The 25,277-nt window shown below is 24.2% G+C and overlaps 2 protein-coding genes across 2 annotated transcripts; one reads left to right on the top strand and one right to left on the bottom strand.

Moving 5' to 3' along the window:
* Positions 1–1,159: 1,159 nt before the first annotated feature.
* Positions 1,160–3,695, top strand: LOC145841248 (uncharacterized). The gene is made up of 4 exons (XM_082948614.1): positions 1,160–1,249; positions 2,628–2,836; positions 3,143–3,326; positions 3,639–3,695. The coding sequence occupies exons 1-4, from the start codon at positions 1,160–1,162 to the stop codon at positions 3,693–3,695; spliced, it is 540 nt and encodes a 179-aa protein (XP_082804740.1).
* Positions 3,696–5,017: 1,322 nt separating this feature from the next.
* On the bottom strand, positions 5,018–17,252 carry LOC145840632 (MFS-type transporter SLC18B1-like). Its single transcript, XM_082947950.1, has 11 exons — positions 17,174–17,252; positions 15,073–15,222; positions 14,667–14,762; positions 14,525–14,598; positions 13,461–13,674; positions 12,577–12,667; positions 11,994–12,133; positions 11,236–11,333; positions 10,661–10,861; positions 6,926–7,097; positions 5,018–5,323 (listed from the first exon to the last, which is right to left on the bottom strand). The coding sequence occupies exons 1-11, from the start codon at positions 17,228–17,230 to the stop codon at positions 5,237–5,239; spliced, it is 1,380 nt and encodes a 459-aa protein (XP_082804076.1). The 5' UTR covers positions 17,231–17,252; the 3' UTR covers positions 5,018–5,236.
* Positions 17,253–25,277: the final 8,025 nt, after the last annotated feature.

Below are 25,277 nucleotides of genomic sequence, written 5' to 3'. Positions count from 1 at the left end.
GAAGAGTGAATTAGATTATTTACAATATTCAATTGTTAAATACTTTAAACATATTTTTTCAATGTTTTTTTCTGTTATTTAATAAACTTCGGTTTTTATTTGTATTGCTAGTTTATAAAAGATAATAATTTTTGTATAGATTAAGTTTTTTATCTAAACAAGTAAATTGTATATTAATAACAAAGTATTCAAAGATTAAATCCTGTTAACATTTTAGATACTTTATCTTCAAATAAAGGCTTTTTAATACTATTAATGTAAAGTTTTACATTAATAACTTACATACTAAACAATATTTGTTTTTGTTATTATTACTTTTAAAAGTTTTAGTTTTTTATTATGTATAAATTAAGTTTTAGTTCAGAATGACTTTTAAAGAAAGTATTTCAAAATTATTTAAGCAGCATATTGAAATAAAAATCAATAAAATTTTTAATACCAGCTTATTCGTTTTTAGCGAGTAAAAAGTACATTATATAAATATTTTACAAAACCTAACTTAGTTTTAAACTGATCGTTTACTATAAAACTTTTTGTTTTGAGCTTTATACTTTTGTTACTAAAAACGAAAAACTAAAACTTATTAAAATTAACACGTCTTAATTTAATTGTAATTTGTTTGAATTTAAATTTCTTAACTCAGAATATGTAAATGTTAGTTAAATGCTTTGAGTCAAATAAAGTCGTAAAGCTAAATTTAGAAGCTACTTAGATTTCTTTTATTGCTTTTCCAGTTTTAAAGCGATATTATTAACTAATGATAAATTACAATATTGCTTTTATAAACATAAATGTTTTATACTTTTCATGCTATTTAAAAATTACTTAGTAATAAAAACAATAATATGACTAAGACAAGTATATTACGCATATCACTTAAAATAAGTTAATTCATAAAACTATAAAATATTCAAAAAAAGTATATTACACATACTACTTACGAATTTTATTAAAAAAAATAGGTTGGTAGTATTTTTCAAGACTAGTTAACTTAGAAAACAATTTTTTTTTTCTTTGAACCAGGTTATTTTTATCTTTTGTAAACAAGCTCACGTTTAGTTATGTATACCTATAACAACAAAGTATTAAGTTATAATTACAGTAGAAAACTTTGATTAAAAAAAGCTTTTTTGTTTATTTTAAGAGTTTTATAAGCTAAATGGAAGGGAATCCTAGCTACAGCTGCGTTATTTTGGGTGCAACCGGTGTAGGAAAAACGTCATTATCCTCAAACTACTTCAACAACCAGGTTCGAATTTTTATTTAGTTACAACCAATATGTGTTTCAACATCAACAACAAAGTTGAGTTGTTAGCGTCATCAACAAATAACAAACTTCACACGACCAACAACAACAGCATCCGAGACAACCTACAACCGGTTTCGTCCTAATTAGGACTCACGAGGCAGGGATATTCGCGAGAAAATATTTTTACAATTTTACTCACAAACGGTTGCTTCAGTACTTTGTACCTAAGCCTGCTTGGTAAGCTCTCGGTAGCGGTATCTCGCGAATATGCCTGCCCGCTGAGTCCTAATTAGAACGAAACCAGTCGTATTTTGCCTCGGAAGCTGTTGTTGTTGGTGGTTTGAAGTCCATTATTTGTTTTCTAATTATAAAAAATTACATATTAAAACATTTTTTTTTATAAAAAATTACATATTAAAATATTTTTTTTAATTATCGTCGTATCTTTAGTATTTTAGTTGTTTATCGTAAAACTTTACAAAAGTAAATAAAAAGGTATCAACTCTTTAAACTTTATACTGTAAAACAAATTCGATGTTATTTTTTATCATAAGTATATATGTGATCTGTTATATATGCTGCTGAACAAAACTTTAAATAACTTGTTGTACCATGCAAAATGTTTTTTTGCCCGCTGCACGTCTTGATTAAAAGTAAAAAAACTTTTGTGAACAAAATGTTATAACAAAACTTTATAAAAGAATTTAAAGAAAAAAGCATAGTTATACTTTTGAACTTTACTTTTTGTATTTTTAACAAAAGGGTTGATCATGCCAATTCGATCATCAGACCACAAGTTTCGGTAGACTGAGACCGGTCTCAGTCTACCGAAACTTGTGGTCTGATGATCGAATTGGCATGATCAACCCTTTTGTTAAATTTGAGCTTGTCTCACGGCAAACGAAAGTCCGGACTTGTTCTGCAGACTTTCGCCGATTTTGTTGTTTGTATTTTTAAGTTTTATTTTTAATGGTGTTCAACCCTTTATAAAGTTTTATGAAGTAATTACTCTAAAACTTCTTAAATCAATTTTAGACAAAAATTATATGTTTGAACTAACAAAAGTAATCTTTCTAAAGTTTTTAAAAGTTTTGCTTTTATTTAGTGTACACTTCTTTACAAATCTTAAAGTTTTTGTTAAGTAAAAGAATGTGATTATCTACAAATTTTAAAGACTTTTTCAACATATATTTAGTTAAAAAGTATTTTTTAAGCACAAATTTTGACCAAACTTTGTGTATAAACTTAACAATTTCAGAGTTTTTTAAACAAAAAAAAAAAAAAAAATTAAAACAAACATGACTATAAAGACTTTTTTATGTTCAACACACTTTTTATTTTATTTTTAAATATATATGTATTTCTTCCCTCTTTTAAGGTAGAGGATGTAGATGTGCTTGAAAGGTTCAACAAACCAACATGCTACTATTATAATATGAAACCATTATTTGATATGGAGGTGGTAGATCCTGATGTCCACCTGATCAAACCTGAAAGACTGAAGAAAATAATTTGCGGCAGTTCCGGGTTCTTACTCGTGTATGACGTCACTAAGCCGGAATCGCTGACCGAACTTGTTGAGATAAGGTAAGTGTGGTTTCTTGAACTTAGTTTTAAAATACGTAGAGATTCACTTAAGTCTATAAAAAATAAATAAAGAATTCTAGGAAGCAGAAAATACTCTCTACAAAATTTATTATTTAAAAATGTTTGTGTGTACCAATGTGTAACTCTATTAAAATTAAAAACAATAGTTTGTAAAACTTATATTAAGTTCAACAGTCTTTTTTTTAATTATTATTATTTAGAATAACTTTTAAACAAATTAATGGTATTTAAATTGTTTTTGATTTGATACAGGCCGTTTTAATAACATCAAATTATTTTTTTAAGGAACAAGATCGATTCAATGACGAGCGAAGACAGAACCAAGAACCGTGTAATTTACATTGTAGGTAACAAAAGTGATCTTGCGAACAAAACAGACAAACAAAATGTCAAGGAAGTTATGGAGCAAATTGGTGCGGTTAAGCATTATTTGATATCTGCTCACAACCAACTTTCTAACATAGAGAGAGTAGGTAGTTTTTTTTTTTTTGTTGATAAACATAAAATAAAAAAATAATACTAATTATAAATACATTATTAATACTAATTGATTAATTAGTGTAAAGTAATTGATACTAATTTTATGTTGATAAACATAGAATACAGTTAATTTTAAGACTTGCAACTTTAAAAATATTTATTAACTTTAATTGTAAGTAACAGTTAAAAAGAAAATTCCATTAAACTTTATTTATACACATTTCATTATCTAATATTAAATATAAGCATATATGTATAACTAAAAAGCGATTTATATCATGTTTTATTCAATACTTTTCAGATTTTCAAAGAAATGTATGAAAATATGATAGAGAGTCAAATCGATCAAGTTGAATAAAGAAACATGAACATAAAATGTATTAATATATTTTCAAGTGCCAAAACTTTTTATGTTGTTAATATAAATATACCTTTCTATAGTTTTATCTTATACTTAAGCTTTATGTTCAAGTCGCTATCAATCAGAACTTTTTTTATCAATATCAGTTTAATTTTTTGTTTTAATGTTTGTAAAATACAATAAATAATAAAGTGAATCAACACTTTTATATTGTTAGAGCATGTTAACTTTAGTGTGCACAGAATTGTTTTGGTTTGTAAGAAAAGTTTACAGTGTATGGTTTAAACTTTTGATATAATGTTTACATTAAACACTTAATTGTATTATATCTATAGTTGTACATAGTTTAAGTAATTTCTATATCTTATACAAAACTTTACCATTGTGAAATGATTAAATTGAGTTTTTTAGTAGTTTGTTTAGTTATATTCTTGCTTGTAAATAGTATTTACACACAATATGTTTTATGACCTTACTTTTTCATATTAAGCCGCGGCCCTTATTTTCTAAAAACAAGATTTCGCGGGCAACAGTATTTTAAAGTGTTTGCATTAAAATAACTTTTTATAGCAAAATCTTGTTCTAGAAAATCAGTAAAAAAAATACTAAGGTTAAAAACAGAAATATAAACGTAAAGATATAAACAAAACTATATTTAAAAAATATTTTTCTTCTATCCGCCTCCTTCAGTAACTGACTTATGTCAAAAATTAAAAGATTTAAAAACTTCATAAATATAAAAACAAAAAGGATGTTTGTATGCTAAAAACATTGAATTCAAATAATGTTGTAGGTGAAAAACGAATAAAGTCTACACTCGATGGTAATAACCCTGTGTGTAGACTGCATAAAAAATACCACCGTTTTTTATTCGTTCAAGGAATAAAAACTGCATTCCAACTAAAAAATCACAACTACATCATAAATTTTAGTTGAAATTAATACCTTATTTCAGTTACTTGTTGAATTAAGTACTTTTGGTTTGTTGTTTTTCAAAAAACACTTGAACTTTTGCGTTAAACTTGTTATAAAAATATATCACAGTTTAGTTACCTTGTGTGTTATTTATTATACTTTGCTTTGAATTTTTTGAAATCAACTACTAGGAACTTAAAGTGTTTTTATCATTTGCATTTTGTAAAAAAAAAAGCCGTACGAAGTGAGCAAAGTTACAAAAATAAACTGATCAAGTTGTACAATTTAGTTGTATAGGTTTTAAAACTTAAAAACTATTATTACTAATAAACTACTCCTAAATTGTCTAAAAGTTTATTCCTCGTAAAAAAAATTGCATAGGTAAAAAAATGAACGTGCTCTAAATTATGATCTCTAAAAAAAGTGTGTCTTTACAACCTGATTAAAATGTTTTAAATAGTACATTGCCTCACCAAAATTAAAAATGATTTTAGCCTAGTGAAGAAACATAAATGTAGTGCTTTAAAAACAATAGCAAGCAAAGAGTAAGGTGATAGTTTCTAAAAAATCAAGTCTTTCTAAATTCAAATTTAAAGTTTTTTCTCCAATTTACTAATCTTAATTCATGTTATTAGAGGAGTATTTTCATCTTGGAGTGGTTCACTTCTCTTACGACTTTGAACAAATCTCAGTAAGATATTCAGAAGTAACTGTTTAAAATAATATTTGTTGAGTTTTGACTGAAAAATATTAAAAGTACTTTAATTATGTTATAACCGAATTAGTTAAGGAGAAAAAGTTTAATGTTTACCAAACGATGTTATAAAACATTATAAAGTCAAGTTAATTTGTTTTGCAAAATATTTGTTTGCTATCTAATAATTACACAATGCTTAAGGAAACATTTGTTGTTAAAAAACAATTGAAAAAATTTTAAGAGCTTGTAATTGATCAAAGTTTTAACTTTCAGCGTCAGAACTATTACTTTAAATTTACAAACTAAGGTTACAAAATATTTAACCACATATTTACCGTCATTATCAAAAAAATCAAAACAGTAAATGATACTTTTAAAGTTCGAAATTTAAAAAGGTTAAAAGAAAACTATATAGTTTTTCAATTTAAGGAGCATAAAATATATATTTTTAGCAAAAGTATACCTTATAAATACTTAAATCTACTTTCAGTAATATTTAATGTTTCCATAATTATTTTAAATATACACATAAAGAATAAATTTAAAGTGCTAACACTTATCAGATAAACTTATTTTTTGATTAAAAAAATATATATCTAATCAAATAATTGGTATAAGTTTTTCAATAATATACAAACTTTAATAAATCTATTAGCGTAACTGCTAGTTTTAATTTTAGTGTCTTGGTTTTTCTAGTTACTTACAAAAAATATTTTAAAACTTCCTATTCTTTAAGATTTTATTATCAAAACAATGTTTTACTCAAAAAACAGATCATAAGTTGATAATTAAATCTTTAAAAATGTGGTTTAACTAATATAAGATTATTTTCGGATATTTTTTTTTACTTGTGAAAGTTTTTTAACCTTAATATGAATTCAGTTTTATAAATAGCCTAAAATTTTAAAGATTTTTGCTAGTTATTTTCGTTTTTGTTTATTTTATTAGCTTATTGACAGTTTTAATTTAGGTCAAGTCTAATTTTCTTATAGCCTCCCATATTTTTTCCAGATTTTATTATCAACAAATTATATCTATATTTGGTTGTAACAAAGTTTTGAAAATAAAATCTTAAAATATTGGAAGTTATGTTTTTAGTCTTACAAAAATTGATACCTTTGAATGTTATCTTAAATGAGAAAAGTTTTAAAAGTTTATTTCAGTAAAAGTTTGTCTATAAAATAACGTTTAAATGCAAATAGGTAAAACATTATATTGTAAACAAAAACTACTTTGATTTGAACATACTTTGGTTTATTTTTACCATTAGAAATTTTAAAACAACTTTTTAAACTTTTCTAAAAGTAAACTTACAAACATCAGAATATAACCACCAAATAGCTTTTTAAATGTTTCGTCACATTTAGACTTTTAAAAATTAAATTTTACTGTAAAAAGCTAAGTTAAAATATTCAAAACAAAATATTTAACAAATACATAAATAACTAATTTACAAAAATTAACGTTATTATTTTATTATTAATCATTATCAAATTAGCTACTTTTTGTTAAAAATACCAGGACCAATTTATTTTGATGACAATTAAATGTTTCCCTATCAGAAAATTGAAATCTAGAATATATTGACAAAATATCAAATAAAAATTCAACCCACCAGAAACACGAGTATCAACCCGAACACGCCGCAGGTGTCCTCGAACCCCAATTTCGACAGCATCACGCCACCTAGTGTCGGACCCATGATGTCGCCGATGGAGAAAGCGGTGTTCCACAGCCCCGACATCAACCCGTACTTCGTGATGTCCGAATCCGGCAGTTTCAGATCCCTGTGAAAATATACGTTTGTTTTACCTGCTTTTTTAACTTTTAAAATGTTTCTTAGATATATATATATATACTACTTTTTTGTTTTACATTTACTAATACTTTAAGATGTCCGAATCAGGCAGTTTCAGATCCCTAAAAATATTTGTTATTAATATATCATAATTTTTTTTAATGGTTACTTGATTAAAATTAAATGTTTATTACTTAATAAACATCAGCCCGTAATTTGTGATGTCAGAATCTGGCAGTTTCAGAGCCCTGAAATTATTTGTTATCAATCATAAAATATTAACACTTTATCTCTAGAACGGCTACTTATTTAAAATTAAATGATTATTTTTTATTTAACATCAGCCCGTACTTCATAACGTCTGGCAGTTTTAATTTCATGAGAAATAATCGTTTTTTTTTTAATTTTGTAAATTTTACTCAATTTTTTTCAAAACTTTTAGTTACAATCTCTTGTTTTGAGTTAGAATCTTTTACAATCTTTTTTTATATTACTTTTTATACTTAACATCAAACAGTTTTTGACAATGCCCAAATGAGGATGTTTTTAATCCCTGAAAACCTATTGAATATAAATTAATTCTTAGAACTTTGTGGAAAAAAAAGTTGATGAAGAATTTCAGTTAACCTCTTGTTTTACTCCCTACGATGTTTTTAAATACAGAACCTTAATTGTTTATTTTTAAATATACATTCTTAAAATTAATCAGCTTTTAAAAATCATCAAACAATAGTTTAAAAACTTTTTTTGTTTATTCTTTATCATAAAACTTCTTCTATTTTAATCAACAACTGTTTTGAACGAACTTTTCGTAGCTTTTTTTTCTTTTATATAATAAATAAGCAAAAAATTTTAAAACTAAAAACAAATACCTTTATTAATTTTATTTTTCTTAACTTAAAAGTATGACAAAAATTTAAAGGAAAACTAATAGAAACTATCTATATTTTTACCAAGATGTACTGTAAGTACTTAGGTTCGTGCGTTATCATTTCTAAAAATTTTAATTCTAAATACAATTTTTATATTTTAAACAACAATAACTATTTATTATCGAAAAAAGATAGTTGCAAAAATCGAATTTTATTACAAATATGACTTAAATAATATATACATTATTTATTTGACGTTATTTAGCATTACTCATCTGCTTTTTATGAAAAATCAATACATTGTTAACTACAGTATAAATAAATATAAAGAAAATTTAAAGAAAAACTTAGATTAAAAATTTGCAATTTACTTAATTTTATTTTAAGAAAAAAGTTTGGTATGAAGAGCGTTAAAAATAGAATTGGTGTAAACAAAGTTTTATACGTAAAATCGGAATTTTTTTACCACTTAATTAAAACTTGCACGATTTTATCTGTATCGTGATAAATATGTTCACATGGTCATAAAACTAACCATATAAATATTAAAAATTAACGTAAAGACCAAATACTTTCTATATTATAACTGTTATAAAGTGTACTTAATTTCATAAAAGCTTCAGAAAAAAAAGTGTCACAGAATCGATTTATTGATCTTCTGTAAATGAACTTGATACGTGTTTCGATAAAGCCCTAAAAAAGCTATGAATAAAAATAAAAAAGGTAAAAGTAGCTTTTGTTTCATTGATATTTTTAATGTTATGTAAATTTTCATCATAAATTTTTTATATTCTTTTATAAGTAGTTTACATAACTTTTAATTTTAAATGTAAAAAGTATAGAACTATAGCTTTAGTACTAAATAAAAATACAATGAAATGTATAACTACAATTTTAATGTGTAGAAAAATAACTCTTCTATTTTAGAAAACTTTATTGTTTATTATTTAAAATTTACTTATGCCATATGATTTTTCACTACTGTATGTTGGATATTTAAAGTTCAGTTGAAATCATATAAGTATGTGAACATGCTTATTCAAAATAAAATATTTGAGAAAATGAAAACAAAAACTTCACACACAAATAACATCTAAAAACAACGTGATTAAAATAATTACAGTTTAAAAAATATTAGCAACAAGATATCAAAGAAAGCTTTTTCTAATTTTTTTATACAAATACTGTGCTGGAAGAAAAAGATTTTAGGTAATTTTCAATTAACTTGTATTTTTTTATATAAAGAAAAAGTTCAAAAGTATAACAAAGCTTTAAATAGCAGTATCAAGTAAAACAAATTATTCTAAAAAGAAGAAGATCAAATAAAATCAACAATTTTTGGAATACTTTTATTTCAAATTGTATTAGTTTTAGTAAATAAATTAACTAGTACAGATTTTGATTATAAGTTACTAATTCAAAATTACTGTAAAATAATTAAAAATAAACCTTATAAAAAACAACCTAAACAAGGTAGTCTTAATTTTAAAACAAGTTAAGTACGATGAAAAGTATTATCAAATTGTTCTGAAAGGTTAAGTTATAACAAAATATAATAACTACTGGTATTGCTTATTTTATATTAAAAAAAAGTTTAAACAAATTGTTGTTATTTTCAATTCAAATTTGTACTTAAATAACTTAAACTAAACTAGGTTATTTTTAATACATGTATATTACAAAAGTTAGTATATATATCTTTAAAATATGTCCAAAGTAAAGTATAATAAAAAGAAACAACATCATTTAGTCTTGTTAATGTATAAATTTTAAAATTTAATATTGTAGTATAAAACAGCATAGAAGTTTACAAAAGCTTTTAAACTACTTTAAGTAAATATTGAACAAAATGAAAGTACACTATAATTACAAAACAGGTATATGTTTTTATAAAATTATTTAGCTACATATGGTACACCTTGATTGCAATAAAAGTTCACTGATATAACAAAAAAAACTTTTCAATTTGTTTTGTATCTTTAATAATTTTTTAACAAATATAACCACATAAATAATGCTTACTTAAAGTGCTTTTATAAAAATTAAAACAAAAAAAAATAAAATTATAAAACGTTTAATAACTTAACAAAAACTTTTACTGAACTTTTAATTACAATTAGATACTTATAAGGTAATATTCAAAAGAAAAATCAATAAAAAATTATTGGTTTGGTATTTTTACCAAGTTAAAAATTATTTTGAACTTTATAGTACTAAAAGTTGGAGGTAAAACAAAATTATAAAGCTACCTTTAGGTATCTTGGATAGAACAAAAGTTTACTGATATAGCAAAATAACAAATGTTTTAAACAGTTTTTTAGTATCCTTACTAATTTATTAACAAACAAAACTACATAACTTATACTTATATAAACGTATTCTATCAAAACAGAATACAGAACTAATAAATCATCGAACGTTTAAAACCTAAATAAATTTTTACTAGTTTCTTTTTATATACAACCACATTAAACTCGCTTAAAATCAATTTCGGTCATCAGTACTTATTCGTATTGAATCGAAATTTGATTTTGTTTTCATTTCACACAGTTAGCTTTGATTAAACTACTTTAAATAAAAATTATATAAAAAAAAATAAACTAAAACTTAAAAAAAATTAAATATTCAAACGTATGAATCTTTATTCAAATATTTTTATATACTACCACACACGACTAACTTGAAAGCGGTTTCTGTCATTCTAAAAGTTGGCACCAGCGTCGCGCCGAAGAATACACCAACGCTGACGTAAGCGGCGTACAGCAACCAGGACTTCTGTGCGGACCACTTGAACAAGTGCAACAGTACTCTAGAAGGTCCGATAAGGAAGTATCCGCAAGACATGCCGAACAGACCCAACTCTTCTATCCACAATCCCGGTCTGTGCGAATGTATTTTTATAGGACGGTTTTTATAACAGAATAGATGTTTATAAAGTTTTTTTGCAAACACTTTAAAAAATAATGAGAATAAGGTGAAAAGAAATGTTTGAAATGTTTTTATAATTAGCTGTCATAGTTTTGTAAGACAAATGTAAAAATTATTGTAGAAGTCTAGTGCAAAAACTAACTTAACACTAGGCCTTTAAATAAAACTGGTATTTTAAAAATCACAAGAAAAAATAAACTTTTTTAAGAAATTAATAAGAAACGGTATGAATAAAAAGCAATATTTATATTCATTAGTATTTTTAACACGATTATTATAACTAGTTTTCATTAAAGCTTTTGTTAAATAATCAACCAAAAAACTAACCTTTTGTCATTTAAGTTACCCCAAAATAAAGTGGTAATTGAATAAAAAATTGTACCAACAACATTCAAAATCGCGATTTGAAAAACGCTGAATCCAAGCTGTTGTATAGAGAGAAATTAATATCTTTTTTTTTTTCCTTTTCTCAAGATAATCGAATAGAGTTATTGTAGTGAAAACTTCAATTTAGATGATAAAACATATTCTGACTTAAAAAAAGAAAAACAAAAAACAACATAGTTTTAAAACCGGCAAGATTTACAAGATTCATTTGTAAATTTCTCTTTTTATTGAAAAACTTTTGAGCACATGTTTAACTATTATTTTCAAAGGAAACTTATTAAAGTCTAGAAAAATATTACATTAGCAAAGAAAAATATTAAATCTAATAGTATCTTGACTTTTTAACTGTAAAACTTTTAGTTTGAAACAGTTTTGGAAGTCTGTTAAAAACTTAGAAAAAATTTTAACTTTAAAAAAATTAGATTACTATTTACATAAATATATTAGTTTACTATTTTAATACCAAATAGTAATCAAGTACATGAAACTAAAATTTAAAATATGTTATTTTTAATAGACTGTTTAAATAAAATTATAGTTAGGTAATAATTTCGATTTACTTTGAGACATTTTTAAAGTGAAAATAAACTGAAGAAAATTTCAAATAAATAAAACTCCAATTGTTTTTTTCCAAAAATTTTTCTATTGAAGACTTTTAAAGTCATTTCTTAGCTCCCCATTCACAGCCAAAAACTCACCAAGTCGTTGACGAATGTGGGGAGGAAGGCGATGATGAAACCGTAGAACATGAAGGCAAACACAACGACCAGGAAGCAGACCAGACCGGAGAAGGACAATAGTAAGTAGAGTGGGGTGACTGAAGCTTTCGGTCTTTCAACTATTTTGTTTCATGTTGATTAAAGTTTGAATTCATGAATTTTTTTATAAAAAAATCAAGTACTGTTTTTATGTAAAACAATTTCAATTGTTTTAATTAAAATAGTGTTAATCATTTTTTGAAACAAAATAAGATTTTTTTTTGTTAGAGGCATTATACAATTTTTTATAAGAAACATAACTAATGTCAAAAATTTTATGTAATTAAATTTTATACTCTTTAAAGGTTTATTTATCTTCAATAATACTTTTTAAGTATTAATAAAATAAAAATTCTAAGTTGTTTTAAAGTTTGAATGTATTCAGTAAAATATATATTTTGCAAACAGTAAAAGCTCATTATTAATCTATTCTATTAACAACATTTTCAAGATAAATTCAAAAGTTTTATAGAAGTTTATAGCAATTTTAGTGCATAATTTTTTAATATAAACTATAAACAACCTGATGTATTAGGAAGAACGCAATAGCATGCTACTGTGATAAACAGTTGTGAGACACCAAGCACTATGAATGGCAACATGTAACCGCCTATCTTAAAAAAAGTATATCATATGTAGTTGACTTTAACTGACAATGTTTAAAAATAAAAACAGTCATTATTACTTTAACAATAAGCAATAAATAAAAGAGTATAATATGCAAAATCTAATCATAACAGCCTTACAATAACAACCTAATATAAACCAAAATTTACAAACAATTTCACCACAAAGTTCAATTAAAATACTAATGAAATTTAAACGTCTTGAAAATTAATTAAATGAAAAACTACATGGAGACCACAGCTGGGTCAATAAACTACTAAAAAAATTTGATAGTTTCAAAAATATATGATTCAAAGTTTTGATATGAATTTACAATTTCGGGAAGCAAATCACATAGATTCAATTTTATGTTCAAACATTATAAAAAATAATAAAGTTCATCACATAAAAGCAAAACTAAACAAAAGTTTTAAAATGTCTACATATAAACTACAAGTCGGTTATAAAACTACCAAAAAAACTTGTTTGAATCAAAACCTATTAACAATTTTTCTAAACAAACAACATAAGTCCAATTTATCTTTTTCTACATTACAAGTTTCTTCAAGATAATTAAAACGAAAATCACAAACTTCAAAGAAACAAAAACCACAAACTACGAAGAAATAAAAACCTCAAACTTCATATAGTCCAAAAATTAACTTAAAACATTATTGAGATAAATATAAAATAACTTTAAATAAAAAACTAATTAGCATTGAAAATTTAAAACAGAAAACTCCAAATTAGTCTTTATACATTGCAAATTTGTTTAAGAAAACTATAATAAAAACAACAAACTTCGTACAGTCCACCGCCCAGCAATGGTCCCACCATTCCCCCAATCGCCAGCAAGCTCTCGCTCATGCTCAGCACAGTGACCGACCTGCCACCGAACTCGTTGAACAGCAATGAGAACATGGCGGTGAAGGACATGTTCATCCCGAACCCCATCAGCATCCTGCAACAAACAGACAAGCAGAAGAAGTTGGCTGGTGACGTTTGCAGTATGAAGCTGGTGAAGTTTGTTTAACATGTTGTTTAAAATCAAAATAATTTTTAAATATTCGTACAAAATTGTTAAAAATGAAGCTTTTAGAGTATTTTAAATAGCTTGTTAAAATCTATAGTTTTTACTGAAGTATTGAGTGTGCTCAGTACGAAAAATTTTTATATGTAATGAACTTTGAAGTTTTTGTTTTAGGCAGTTTTCATTTATACTTGTTTATCTTAATAAAACTTGTTTGTAAAGTTTTGCAGCTGGTGGAGTTTGTTTAATAGCTTGTTTTATATTAAAAATTTTTATATATAAGTGTAATAGTAGTATTAAATTAATTAATTATTTTTTTTACTTTAGCATTGAGCGTGTTCAGTTTTAAATTTAAAACAAGTAGTAACTGTTTGTATGTAGAAGAAAATTCTTGGTGATGATAGCAGTATTGAGATAACAAAACTGTTTTAAGAGGTAGTTTTAAATAAAATACAAATTTCATTATTCATATAAAACTGTTAAAAATGATTCTTTGAATTTTCTAATATGTTTGTTTATGTTATTTAAAATCGCTTAGTTTGTTATAAAAACTATTTCAAATTTAATAAAATATTTATTTATAAAAATTTTCATACCCAAAGCAAACTAATTTCTTTTTACTTAAGTATTGAGTGTTTTAAGTATGAACTTTATATAAAAATAAACATTTAAAATTCGTTTAGGCGGTTTTCATTTATACTTGTTTATCTTAATAAAACTTGTTTGTTAAGTGAAAATATTTGATAAGTTCCTTTGTACTTATTTTAATAGGTTTATTTAAAGTAACATGTGAAACTTTAAAATAAGTTATTATGTTGATAGTAACTATTCTTACCCAAAGCAAAGAGTGCTTCCAGCGCCGAGAAACATTCCAGAAACCACACAGTATTTAGCACCAAGTTTCCCAATCTTGATAAAAATATTGTTTTTATCTCAATGCTTTATATGATTTAAACAGTAATAAATTATAAACTCACGTATGTTCCTATGATAACTGCTGCAATCATGCCAGCCATCGAGTATGAAGAAAATATTATTCCTATTTGAAGTTCTGACAAACCTTTAGCTTGTGCCTGTTGTAAATAATATAGACATTTTAATTGCAGTTAAGTAAAAATAAACTTTAATAACATAGATGAATTTACAATTCATTATTCATAGTAAAACATTTTATCTTAAATGGTTGTTAGAGATTTAAAACCTGTACAGTTCAGTACCAATATTGCAATTTCACTAAAAACCACTCTTAAAATTAAAAAAATGTATCTCCTATAAGTATTTGAAAAAACATAATCTTAATTTATATTTTAGATATTCTGTGCCAAAAAAAAACCAGGACTGCCCATGATGCAAAACTGTATCAAAATTTAAACAGTGACTAACCACTAATGCGAAAAATGGAGCAATTGAAGAAAACCCAATAGAATCGGCAGTTGATAGAAACACTAAACACAAAAACAAGTTAACTTGATGTCTGTTGAAAGATTTAAATGTGGCAATGAACCCTTTTGGCTGGTCATCTGCCGTTTCATGCTGAAAAATATTTTTTTTTTCATGAAATAAACAAAAATAATTATCAGTTTAATTGAAATATCAGTATATCAATTTTTTTAATAAAAAATTTAAAGGTTAACAATATATTTTTCATGCAAAAAAAAAAAAACTTATTTATGTGTGTAAGCATAAGCGAGCAAAACCAAGGGGTGACTAGGTAGGAATATCAAATCATTTACAAAATCATTGATGATAAAGGAGAAATAAGGTTTAAATACAATTTTTTTTTTTTTAATGGGTGATATCTCAAATTCTATTAAACCTGATCTAAAGGGTTCAAAATAAACAAGCTTTCAGCAGAACATTATAGTTTAAATATTTTAAAAGTGTTCTAATTTTTAGTATATTATGTTATGACTTTAATGGAATCAAAACATTACAAAAAGCCAAAAAACTGTTTTTTGATGCTTAGGACTTTTATATTTGTTTGACAGAATAGAGCTTAAATTAAAACAGTTTAAAAAATTGCAAAGGTCTATTTCAGATTTTTTAAGAAGTAGATTAGGCTTTTAAGGTGTTTGTTTTCCTTATTTACATGCTACCAAAATATAGACACTACTTATTTTTTAATACTTGTAAATTAAGTTCACCAGTAATATTATTTTAGCAGAAACTATTTTTTTATCAACTTCACTGCAATATTACCAACGAATTGCTTGAAAACTATTTTAAAACTTAATGTGATTAAAAAACAAGATAGTAAAAAATAAAAAACAATGTTTTAAACAAGCTTGCTTTACTCAAATGAATACTACTAACACTTTAAAACCAAAGAAAAATTTAAAGAATATTATTTAAAAAACTTTAATTTTTTTTATAACATTTCTATTTAAACAATTGATAGCAAAAAAAAAGAATCAATTTATGAAACATTTAAAGATAAATTACCTCAAATATTTAGGAAATGCTCCTTGCAATATTTTCCTTATGCATAGATAATGTTTTTAAAAAGTGGAAGTTTTCTTAAATAATGTTATTTATTTAACTTAAGTAAAGTGTTTCAACCATTCTTATTTACTTAACATAACAAAGAATATTTTTTTCAGATTTTATTACAAACTACTACAGACAAAAAAATCCATATACAACATTGCATTAAACAAAATTTGCTTTTTTAGCTTTGAATTGTAAAATTTTACATTAAAAGCTATAAAATCTATTATTAGTATATTTAAAAATCAAGCTTGTTTTTTATTTTTGGAAAATAAAAGGAAAGTTTAACAATGCATTTATTCGAAATAAAGGTTTTAATTTACCAAACTTAATATTAGCTCATATTGTAAATTTAAAATTGTTCAAGATTTTTCTCAACTTAATGAACTACTAAGCTAGATAAACTATGAATTAATACACTATTTACATCTGTAATCTTTTAAATTATTTCCTCTAAACTAAATAACAAAAGAATAATTTACTAAAAGTCAAAATAAAACTTAGTACAGAGTATCCTTTGTTGCAACTAATAGCAAAATATTTTTATAACAATTAATCAAATATCAAAAGAAATAGTTTTTAACTTTATAAAAGCCTACTTTTTCCTATAATTAATAATTAGTAAAACACTAAATTAAAATAATTATCATGTGTTATTCATTTTATATAACCTTACTCTAGTTTGAAATCTTTTAGACTTTTGACAAAACAAAAGCTAAAAACGAAAAACTTATACCAAGTTTTACAAAGAAATGATAGCTTACTTATTATACTAATAAAACGTCTGTATTTGGCTTTATAAAGTTGGTACTAAAAAACTATGTAATCATTTTTCATCTATACTTAATCAAAAATATTAAAACAAGGCTACACTAAGGTATATGTAAAATTTAATTATTATTATTTTTTTTATTTAAAACAATACATGACTTTTACACAGTTTAATTTCAACTAAAATTTAAACTCTTAAGGTAATAGTTTTTAACCCCAAACTCACTTTGATAGAATCTGAATTTTCATTATGGGTAACTTTATCATGACAGTCTTCATGCATTTTTATTTATATATTTTTTGCTGAAATTATAAATTTATCTTAACATCTTAATGATCAAAGCTTCAGATATCTTGGATAATTTGTAAAAAAAGTGCTTTAGTTTTAATCATTGTTGAAATGCAACTAATACATAATTAGTATGTTTTGTAACAAAAACAAAACTTAATCATAAACACAAGTTATAGTTGTTATAAAAATCTCTTTAGTATAAATAGTTAATTTTTTAATTTATTTATTTACAAGGCAACAATTTATATAAAAATTTGTATTTTGTTATATACTAATAAACAGTTTATCTTAAAAAATAAATCTAATAAAACTAAAGAAATACTCTGAAAAAAAAAATTAAAAAAATTATTATAAGTGAGTTAAATAAACTTCACATAAACATAAAACTATTTTCTTAAATAAAATTAGATAACCAAAATAACTAAAAAATATGAATTTTATACACCTTAATTCAGGATCTCTATCTTCTGAAACAGATATAACACTTAAGATCTAGTAAAACAAATAATAAAATAATACACCTACTTCTTTAATCACACTGTCAATTAGGATTTAATTAGTAATTCAATTAGGAATTAACAAAGATATAAGTTAAACTAATGTAAGTAAAGAACTAATTAATTTTTCAGTTGTTTAGTTTTGTGAATACTCATAATAAGTGATGAGTTATTTCAGCCCAGGTCATTTGATTAAAGTTATTATTTCAATTTAGAGTTTTATCCATTAACCTCTTTTTGTTACTAAATTGCTGTAAATATTACAAATTGAAATCAACCATTAAGTTTAATTTGTAATTCTAGCGTAGGGACAAACCCTAAGCTAATTATGACAAAATTTGTCATCAGTAATAAAGTAAGTAACTGTTATTGTTTATTGAACGATAAACAAAAGCGCTTAAAATGTTTGGACCAAAAGTCTAAGGACCTGGTGTACAAAGGAACCTTTTGGTTATCGAGTCGCACACCAGTATTTAACTTAAAACAACTACAATTTAAAAACATACTAATTCTAAGAAGTTAAAGAGATGTTCAAATAGATTTAAAGTAAAATAATAATTTCTTTTTTCTAATCTAGGGTTTACTAAAAAAATCTTTAGTAAGTTGTTTTCTTTAAACTAAAATTTGCGTAAAAAAATCTTCTGAGATGCTTCATCATTTCTTTAAACGTGTTAAATTTACAAAAATACCTACGTACGTAATCAAATCTGGTAGGTATCCATTTTTTATTAAATTTTCTTTTACTTTCTCAAAACCTAAATGAATTAATTTTTTCGAACAGATTTTGTATGCTCTATCGTTAAGTGTTTTGATTAGGTTTACTTTTCGTTTCTTATTACAAAAAGATTTGAAATTCATTGAACATGAACCTGAAATTAAGACAGCGGCAACAAAAAACGAAGCAAAAAGATCTTCAGTTGCAGAAAATCTAATAAATAATAGATATTATACTAGGAAATATGACGTATCCAGATTTAGAATAATCCATCATTGCAACATTGTATTTGATCTCGTGAAGTTGAAGGCTATCTCCATATTTTTAGAGAAACAAGAATTGTACATACAAAAGGAATTCGATTACAAAGTGTCTTTATTTAGTTAAATTATTGTTTTTCTTCCGTTAGTAGTATTTGAGTTTAATTATTTATTACTTGACACTGATTATTTATTGCGCTTATTACTTTGTAAGTTTTAACTTTTCTTGCTTTGCTTAAAAACTATTCATAATTTTAAATTAGTTCTACTGTTAGGTTCTGACGAAAAGTAGTGTAATACGTATAAACTACAACAGAAAAAATTGGTAGAGTGTTTTATATATCTGTTAGGAATTTAAATAAATTAGCTAATAATGTTTGAAATTTTAATCTTTAGTTGTTTAAAAAATTCTTAATTATGAATAAAATATTTTTTTTTTTTTGAAAAGTAACGTAGTTTTTTCAATAAAGCTTAAAAGTTTTAGGTTAATATTTTTTATGAAATAATGAATAAATTATGCGCAGTCCTTAACAAAAATACCACGCTACGTTAGTGGTTGTAATATATAATTTGTATCTCCTATTTTTAAATTAGTAAATGGTTTTTCGCAAAACTTTTTATCAGCAAATAAAATAAAAATAAAACCTAATACTAGATATCAGTGTCGTCACATATTTTTTAGATGTACAAAAATGTTTAAAAAACTCCTAAACAGTCTTATAATACTATGTTAAGGTTTTATAATTTATAATGGCTGGTTTTTTTTTGTAGTCCAGTATTTTAAAATAGTTTAATACACATTTTGTTTGATTACTTTTAGTTATGCTGTTAACTTTTTAAGAATAATATAAAAAAGTAGCTGTGAATAAGATAAGTCATGGATTCAAAAATAAATAACACTTAATACTGAAAAAACTTAGATTTGTTTAGATTAGAAATTCTATGCACGAGTAATTTTAACCGATTTGTTCATTTTTGTTTGGCAAGTACTCTCTGGAGTCTGGAGACGAAATTTAGATATTAAAACTTGAAAAAAACTACTTATATAAATTGTCACTATTTATTTTTTTGTTACAGAGCAACTAAATAGATATTTATAATAAAAATTTATGTTTGTAGTCAAAAAATTTTGACCTTAGAAAAAAAATATGTTTTCAATAATTTGGTTTTTAAAGTTTTTCGCATTATTATAGCTTAAAATTATTTTCTTCCTTAATTATTTTATTTCATTGTAAATCTTTTTTAGAGTTTAGTTTGAAAATACTTTAAGCCAAAATAGTCACATTAATACTGGACATTTTCAATAAAATGACTACATACTACTTTATAACAATACCTTACCTTAATTAATTCATGCTGTTGTAATTTTCTAGTTTGTTAATTTTGTTATAAATTTTGTTCAGTTATTTTTTATTAAAAATGTATTGGTTGGAATAGTTATATGTTAGGCTTGAAATATATAAGGGTTACTGGTGTTTTTTTTAAATAGTTTTTAAAAGATATAAAATACATAAAAGATGATTGCTATAAACATTCGTATTTTAACTAAAGTGATAAATTATCAAAAATACTGTAATAAACCAATTCTGTTTTTATACATTGCATTACTTAGTTATTAAAAGTTATACTTTTTTTTTAAATCTCTAAGTTTAAAATTTAGATACTTAGAAACAATTTGGTAGTTTTTGAAACACATTTTTACATTATATTAATTTTGTAGCATTTCAAGATAAAAATTTACAAAGAGTAAAATAAAAACAAAGATTATTGTATTCTTTATTTTATTACTATTACATAAGTTATCTTGATTTCTATACATATTAAAACTTAATTTTTTTTTGAAAGACAGTAAATCTTATTCAGTATATTACAAATATTAAGGGCATAGGGGGGGGTCCACCTTGATTTTTACATGTAGACTTGATACTATAGAGTTTTATCTGAGCTATCAGACATTTTAACCTCTTAAAAAAATTCAAAGTGTTTTTTAAGATATAAGCGATCAAAGTCAGTGACCTCAGTAGGTTCCTAATGGAAGGCGCAAACTAAAAATGCGAAAAAAGACCATTTGACTAAAAATCAATCTTCTCCTTTATTTTTTAAGCAATCTTCTTTAAATTTTCACAGAAAGTTTATTATTGAATTTTAAAGAGATTGAATGCAGAATTTTTCTTTATTTTGAAAATTAAAGTTTTTATAAAAAAAAACCACCTATTTTTTTTAATTTTTTTATGTAAAATTTTTAAGTTTTAATATTTTCAAAATTTCAACATTTAAAGTCTTTTAAATTACTAAAGGAACGTTTCCTGAACGTTTGAGGTCTCTAGCTCAAAAAATGAAGGATATAGGTTTTTAGTGATTTTTTCAAATTTCTGAGAAAATTGACCCCAAAAAATTTGCGGTCCATACATTTGTATTGGACACTTTTTATAAAAGTTACAATATCTCAAAAGTTAGATAAGATTTTTTAATTCTATAAAAACTGGCTTGTATGTTGTACTTTAAGCTTTCATTTAAGATACAATGTTATTCTTAGTAAAAAAAGAATGTGGAACACCCCTATGCCCCTAAAATCATAGCTAACATACTGTTGATTTATGCTGAACCTAACTTCAATATCATATAATACCAAGTTGTGCAGTTTTAAGTAAAACATTTTTAATTATGACTAACTTTTAGTTTTACCTTGTAATGTTTCCAAAAATAAGTTAAAAGTGTTTTTTTTATATAGAATTATCTCTTAACTGTATTATTTATAATAAAAATTCAAAGTGAGGTGTACGAACCTAACAAGGGTTGCCACAGGTCTGGCTAGTCAGGATAAATCAGTTTTTTTTTGAAAATATTGAAAAAGTCAGGCTTAGTCAGTTATTTTATTGGATAAAGTGACAAAAAGTCAGTTTTATTTATGTCAGACTGGCATAATGTTAGAATTTTCAGTTTTTGTTTACAAAATTTCTTAACTATCAAAGCCTTAAAAAATAAAAAATAAAACAAAAGTTATTTTAAAGTCACACAAAAATTGCTAAATTTATAGAAATTTACTTACTAGATATTTAAGTTTCAAGTTTTAAAATGGTAATATATAATAAAAAAAATCTTTTTAAAGTCAAACTTAAATTGCAAAATTTTCCTAGATCATGTTGAACAAATAGGCTATTTGAATAATTTGTTATATGTTATATTTTTAGTATTGATGATCTGTAGCAAGGACACTATCATAGTGAAAACTTGATATATACACAAAAGTTTAATTTGCAAAGTTTTAGAATCAAACTGTTTATTCTAAATTAAAAGTTATTAAGATCTATATAGTTAAGCTCTTAGTTTATTTATATTTGTAATAAGTTTAAGTGATAGTTTACACCTTCATATTTTTTTTTCAAAGTTATTTAATTTATAAATATAAATAAGGGTAGATAATACTATTTAATTTTATATTTAAAAATTTCATAACAGATAGTTAGATGAAGTATCTTGAAAAACAGATGTATGGTTTACTTTACTCTAATTGTTGTTATTAAGTTTGTAAAGAAGTTAAGGTGAAAAAGTATAATTTATTTTTTAATTTAAAGTTTTATTTTAAATGATGGAAGAAAGTATTTAATTTACAGAAATGGTTAAGTTTACTTATTTCTAATATTTTGTAGAAAGTAATAGTTTTTGAAACAAACAAAATTAAATTTCTTTGTTACAATTTTCGAAATCGAAAATTTATATTTAACGATCAGAGAAAATACTTTATATAACAGATATAAAGTGTGCTAATTACAGTTTTATATTTACATGACTCTGTATAAATAACCATAGTATATTTTTTTCAGTTGGTTTTTACTTAAACTGTTTTATATTAAATGGCACTAGATGTGTTTTAATTGATGGGTGCGTATTAAGTTTGGTTTTTTAAATAATTTTATTGAATTATTTAAGTTTGTTCAATTATTAAGAATATATTTTAGCTTATATCTTTTTTATTAAAAGGATTTCATAGAAAGTCCTAAAAGGTAATATCGGCTTACATTGCAGATGTATGTCTATACCTTTTTCAAGTTTAGTTAAGTTTGTAAAATGTTTCAGAATTTTAACTAAAAGTTTTTTGCCAGTAATTTTCTTTACATTAGTAACACTTGTAGATTATTTGCAAAGCTGTAAGCAGTGAGAAAAAACCATACCTAGTTTAGTGCAAACTTTTATAAAGTTGAATTTTTATTTTAAATTTTAACATCCAAATAACCTATTATTACACTTATCTTTCCCTCAAGTACACATTATGAACACAGAAGCTACCCAATATTTTGTTGCTAGCTAAGAACAACTAGTCTAAATAAAAAATAAACTTGACAGTACGTTTCTATTTTGGTTCAAAAATGTGTACATAATAATAATAAGTAGCGTACTAAACTACGTACTTGTCAAAATATGTGAACACATAAGACATAATTATCAAGATACATGTACTCAGAATGCGTATTTAACTGGGAATATGTATTTGAAACGCGTACCTGACAGGAAGGTAAAAGTCAGGCAAAATTCAATCTAAGTTTTAAAACTTTGCGTCGCACCCCTGTTGCGTCTATGTAGCTTAATAAAAAAATCAATAAAAATAGCCAAATAGAAAATAAAATTATTTTTAAAGTTATAATGAAAATTTATTATACTATAATTAATTTTAGTCTTTATAGTAGAAAAATAAAAAAACAAATTTTGTTACACCGAAAGGTTAAACCGAAAGTTTTTTTGTGCACCAGGTCTTCAGACCAAACACTTTGAGCGCTTTTATTTTCATTGTTTAATTTAAAATAGATATTTATGCAGTAAAAATTGATAAGTTATATTCCAATTAAAAAAAAGATAAAGTAACTTTGTTTGAAAATGGTTAAATACATTCAAAAAAGTGATAGACTTCTAGATTTTAAGCATTTTAAGATTGAAAAACTTTTAAAATGTGAAGAAAGTTTATAAATTAATTAAAAAAAATTAATACGTAATTTACATATTGTATCGTCTTTAAACTTTTCTTAGTAAAATATGTTATATTTCAGTTTTTATATCACCAATAATTTAAATATTTATGAGAGATAAAATATGTCAACACAATATAGTCAAAATAAAAACAATAAAAAGAAAACAGAACTAGATGAAGTAGATGAAAATGTAAGCAGTATTGCAGAATACAAAAGATGTGCTATTTTAAAGTATTGCAAGGAAAATGGTATTATAAAAAATCAGTTAGATGAACTATCCATTTCAAATGAGAATCAAGTGCTAGGTTTGTGTTATTGTGTCCATGTTTCTACATGTTTATAGTTATTTCATTTTATGAAATTTTTCTATATGGTCATGATAGAAATAAATAAAACTAATAATTACTACTTTTACTTTACACAAAATAGCTTTAAAGAAAAAATAAATCTTAAACTTTAATCTAAAGAAAATAAATTAAAAATAATAAGATGTAACTTTAAAAGGCGTCAGATCCTGGAGATCTTTATAAGCTAAGCTCATCGGAATATATACCACAGATGCTTTTGTTTTAAAACTTTATTTCGACTAACAGCATTTCACTGCTCTTAAATAAATTTAAGAACTGATCTACAGAGTCTCAAAAAGAACTTTTTTGAGATTTATTCTTAGAGATTTATTCAGACTCCGTATATCTGTTCTTCAATCTATTTGAAAGCAGTGAAACGCCGTTAGTCGGAATAAACTTTGAAAAATAATATATATTTTTCTAATTATTTTTTTAAAGCGTACAAGTTGAATAGTTGAGGTATCGAGCTAAATATTAAAACAACTTCAAATAACGAAACTTTTGATTATCTATTAAAATAATGAGGTGTAATTCACAAATTAATCTAAGAAACTAAGCTTTGTTATTAGTTAAAAGTGTCATCTAAACAGAGCTATTTAAAAAAGAAATGATTTAATGAATTTTAAGAGCTTTTTTTGTTTCAAGTATTTCATTTCTTTAGTAACAAATAATTTAATTATTTAGGTATGAAACACCGAAAAATAACTGAAATAATTACAGCTACAAGATTTAACAAACTTTCTCTAAACGAAATTGCAAGTAGTACACTTTCTGCAATCTTAGAAGAAAAGATACAAATTAAAAATGCTGCTTCTGTTTACAAGTTCGTGAATCTGTTCAATTTATCTAGCCTCCAAGATTCAACCCTTAGCTATATAGAACGTTGTTTTACAATCGTAAGTGTTAATGAAAGCTTTTTAGAACTAGAATATAAGTTTATTTCTAAAATGCTTACAAGTTCTGAACTTCTAATTACTTCAGAAATTGAAGTATTTAAAGTAGTTTTAAGATGGTTAAACCACAACATTGAAGAACGTAGCAAGTACGCTGAAGATATTTTATTGAAAGTTCATCTTCATTTGCTTTCAACAGAAACTATAAGACATCTTTTAAATGATTCAACATTAACAAAAGATGATGTTTGTATAAAATTTTTAAAAGAAATGATCGACTGCAGAGTAAACCGTTCTTATAAATCTTCAGGTAATCGTCATACTAGTAGATATTGTAAACAAAAATATTTTAAACTTGTGGT

This window comes from Thalia democratica, chromosome 7 (assembly GCF_965202585.1).
Source record: "Thalia democratica chromosome 7, ktThaDemo2.hap1.1, whole genome shotgun sequence".
NCBI classification, from domain to species: domain Eukaryota; kingdom Metazoa; phylum Chordata; class Thaliacea; order Salpida; family Salpidae; genus Thalia; species Thalia democratica.
Note: the sequence above shows the minus strand (reverse complement) of the source record. Positions and strands in the feature narration are given on the sequence as shown.